This window comes from Agrilus planipennis, unplaced genomic scaffold (assembly GCF_000699045.2).
Source record: "Agrilus planipennis isolate EAB-ADULT unplaced genomic scaffold, Apla_2.0 scaffold1650, whole genome shotgun sequence".
Classification (NCBI taxonomy): Eukaryota; Metazoa; Arthropoda; class Insecta; order Coleoptera; family Buprestidae; genus Agrilus; species Agrilus planipennis.
The window spans coordinates 1-4,033 of record NW_020440301.1 but is presented as its reverse complement, the minus strand read 5'-3'; the positions used below and the strand labels follow the sequence as shown (position 1 = coordinate 4,033).

General features: G+C 30.2%; 2 protein-coding genes across 3 annotated transcripts in view; one reads left to right on the top strand and one right to left on the bottom strand.

Annotated features, from left to right (window-relative positions):
- The window catches only part of LOC108743639 (ras-related protein Rab-8A), a 3,661-nt gene extending 1,606 nt beyond the window's left edge, over window positions 1–2,055 (top strand). Inside the window, exons 3-4 of one of the 2 annotated variants that reach the window (XM_025979642.1) lie at window positions 115–117; window positions 1,115–2,055. In XM_025979642.1, coding sequence (XP_025835427.1) covers window positions 115–117; window positions 1,115–1,207 — 96 coding nt within the window. In that variant the 3' untranslated portion in view covers window positions 1,208–2,055. The remainder of the gene's footprint in view (window positions 1–114; window positions 118–1,114) is intronic. The other variant, XM_018479222.2, reaches the window with a different exon arrangement.
- Window positions 2,056–2,366: 311 nt separating this feature from the next.
- On the bottom strand, window positions 2,367–3,673 carry LOC108743640. The gene is made up of 4 exons (XM_025979643.1): window positions 2,877–3,673; window positions 2,759–2,817; window positions 2,619–2,695; window positions 2,367–2,455 (listed from the first exon to the last, which is right to left on the bottom strand). The coding sequence occupies exons 1-4, from the start codon at window positions 3,384–3,386 to the stop codon at window positions 2,367–2,369; spliced, it is 735 nt and encodes a 244-aa protein (XP_025835428.1). The 5' UTR covers window positions 3,387–3,673.
- Window positions 3,674–4,033: the final 360 nt, after the last annotated feature.

The following is a 4,033-nucleotide window of genomic DNA, read 5'->3' as shown; positions in this document are numbered from 1 at the left end:
TGCTGAAGTTCAATTTCTTTGACTAATGTTTAATTATAAAAGCACCAATATTCAAATCTTGCAAAATATACTAATTGATTGTTTTCTCTTTTCATTCCTTGTTTGGGTCTGCAGAAGGTAATGATGGTTTTATATCTTTGGCATGTCTCGCGGCTGCATGCTATTATAATCTGTTTTGCTTTGTTTGACGATTTTCATGTTTAATGGAACTTACATGATTAATTTAACAGTTCAACAATCTTTCATTTTAATGATACAAAAATAATGTGACTTCAATATAATTGCTTACTAAATCTTGCATATCTAACTGATATTATAAAAATGGTTTCGCTTATAATGAAATATTTCTGATTACAGTCAACGGTTTCCAAATATTTTCATGTTGAGTAAAGGTGCATGACTGATGTGATTGTCTGTACACTAAGCATTTTATTTTGCATGATCTTTTGTAATATGAAACTTGGATATAACTTAATTATGCTTGTGGTGTAAATTAGTATTAATGAGGAAATTATGCCTTTTTTTAATTTGTTTTGTTACAAAATATTACATCTATTTTTGAGGAATTTTCTAAGAGAGTATATAAATTGTGTTTTTATTATGCATGATTTAGCAAGAAAAATAAATGTGTATATGTTAATACTTCTCCTTTACTGTTATTTGGTTTTTATAAGGAAAACATTTTTGTTTTAATGAAAATATTAACTCAAAAAAATGTATGGATAGCAGGAAAAAATAAAATTATTGATTTGAAAAGGCTAACGCTTACATGACCGCCGTTAAGTATCTGAAAAGGGCTCGATTTGACGGTGTTGATCTAGTGTCGGTTCTCATCCTTCTATAGTAGATGCATTGGTTTTATTCGACGTTTTGGTAGTTGCAGTGATTGGCATCTTCACGAATCGGAATAAGGGCGGAAAACCTTTCGCTGCTATTATGCTGAAACTCGTGTTTCATGAAGATGCCACCCACAGTTCTGGCGAAACGTCGGATAAACGATTCCACCAATTCTCGAATATCGAAACCGAAATTGAAATTTATTTTTTCTTTACTTTCTACTTAAAATCATGAAGATTACTTTATATAATTATTGATAATATGTTTGTATGTTTAGGAGGCAAGCAATCCTCCAAAAGGTCATCAGCTTAAGGCAGCCGAACCCCAACGAAAACCAACGAACTGGTTGTCGAGGTGTACAATACTCTGACCTATTTATGCAAATTAAATCTCCATTAATGTATAATGCATCACAGTCAAAGACAAAATTCGTAGATATCATCCATTGAACAGGTAATTTTTTTAATTGTTCGACGCAAAAAAATACAAACAGATTTTACTTATCTTAAAAGAAATTAAAACAAAACAACAAATTTGACCAAGGACACATCAGTGGCGAGTGAAGTGGTGGTAAATTAAAATTAATTTGGTATTCTAAGTGGTGATAAATCAGTGCTTGTGATGTGGAAGGATTCAATTAAGTATCTACTAGTGTACCACTAATTTGTAAAAAAAGAAAAGAATTCTGATAAGATAAAAAAATAAAATTATTGATTTGAAAAGGCTAACGCTTACATGACCGCCGTTAAGTATCTGAAAAGGGCTCGATTTGACGGTGTTGATCTAGTGTCGGTTCTCATCCTTCTATAGTAGATGCATTGGTTTTATTCGACGTTTTGGTAGTTGCAGTGATTGGCATCTTCACGAATCGGAATAAGGGCGGAAAACCTTTCGCTGCTATTATGCTGAAACTCGTGTTTCATGAAGATGCCACCCACAGTTCTGGCGAAACGTCGGATAAACGATTCCACCAATTCTCGAATATCGAAACCGAAATTGAAATTTATTTTTTCTTTACTTTCTACTTAAAATCATGAAGATTACTTTATATAATTATTGATAATATGTTTGTATGTTTAGGAGGCAAGCAATCCTCCAAAAGGTCATCAGCTTAAGGCAGCCGAACCCCAACGAAAACCAACGAACTGGTTGTCGAGGTGTACAATACTCTGACCTATTTATGCAAATTAAATCTCCATTAATGTATAATGCATCACAGTCAAAGACAAAATTCGTAGATATCATCCATTGAACAGGTAATTTTTTTAATTGTTCGACGCAAAAAAATACAAACAGATTTTACTTATCTTAAAAGAAATTAAAACAAAACAACAAATTTGACCAAGGACACATCAGTGGCGAGTGAAGTGGTGGTAAATTAAAATTAATTTGGTATTCTAAGTGGTGATAAATCAGTGCTTGTGATGTGGAAGGATTCAATTAAGTATCTACTAGTGTACCACTAATTTGTAAAAAAAGAAAAGAATTCTGATAAGATAAAAAAATAAAATTATTTATTTAAAAAATAACTAGACGCTCTCAGGAAAATTTTNTTCTTCTGTTAATCTCATTCTCTCATTTTTCCCCAAAGACATTCCTTCACCCAAAATATCATTAACTAAAACAAAAATCTGTATCATTTTCTTTTAAAGAATGAATATTAATCTACGGAAAAGAATATGTTCTAATAATTGAAAATTTTGTCCTTTTGTAATTTGAAAGTGTTATTTAATATGAATTTCCTACCATCCTGTTTTTATAATATTTGATATAAAACATACTTAACACTCCTTTAACTCCACAAGCCTTCAAATATTTTGCATAATCAGGAATTACAGCATAATTTATTTCAGTTTCCCTAAAAAATTACATATAATTAAATAAGTAGAAAAATTTTGACTATATTTATGCAAGAATACACCTTCTATCTTCAAATGGTGTAAAAACTGGACAGAGTAGCCCTCGAAAAGTAAACTTTCTCTAAGATGAAAATATGAATTAATGTCCATCATAAACAAATTATGATTACACTATCTCACCTGTACTTTATTTTGTTTTTGCACGGAATTTCTTATGTGCTTTTGAGAAGTCATGTGTTTTTCTATTACTAATTTTCCACACTTATTGTCTTTTTTACAAAATTTACAATAAAAGTATAAATTTCCTCTTACACTTTCTGATAACCATGGTTTATAAGCTGGGATATTTTCCCATTCCTTACGATATCTCTGCATATAAATTCGTTTCTTGTTAGCTTTATCATCAGTCTTAGAAGTGTTGGCTTCACGTTTTCTACTCCTTTTCCGTGGAGTTTCATTTTCTAACTCTTCCTCTTCCTCAAACTCATCATCTTCCTCTTCATTTTCATCGGGACTCCATTCATCATTATCAGTTTCTTTTTTCGGTTTAAAACCAGAAAATATGTCTTTTATTGTTGTTTTAGAAACCTCTTGGGCTTTACTTTCTTCTTCAGAATTGTTTACTACCACTATTTCTATTTTGTCTGTATGATCTTCAATCTCTGAATTGTCGTCTTTGTCACTAGCCATTTTTATAAATATTGGCAGTCCTAATGTTTAGCTACAAATTAATAAACTTCGCAATTATTTTATTTTATTAGCTAAATTTGAATGACACAAAAACAAAAACATAACCTTATTTTTCACAAACGTATACAGGTTACACATTTAACCGTAATATAATGCTTATTTTACTAATGTACCCCTACATAATATGAGAAACAACTGTATTAACTACAATAATTTAGATGAATAATAACAGAATTTGTAAAAAAAAATGTATTAAATGTTACACTTTAATTCACCGCTTCTGATTGGTTAATTCATAAATACTCGGTAACTTACATATACCCTCCGTCTATAACTACTATTCATGTAATTAAATGAATTTTTCTTCAAAATTGAGTTACCAATACTTGTTAAATATATATGTTCATTTCAACATTGCATAAATGTTTATTATTATTACAAAATAATAAAAAGGAAATACCATTTCTTGCACATCTTTTAAAGGTGCTCCTCCAACTTGTACCATAAGATGTAAATTGAGTTTTTTACATACATCAGCCCATTCTTCTGTTAATCTCATTCTCTCATTTTTCCCCAAAGACATTCCTTCACCCAAAATATCATTAACTAAAACAAAAATCTGTATCATTTTCTTTTAAAGAATGAAT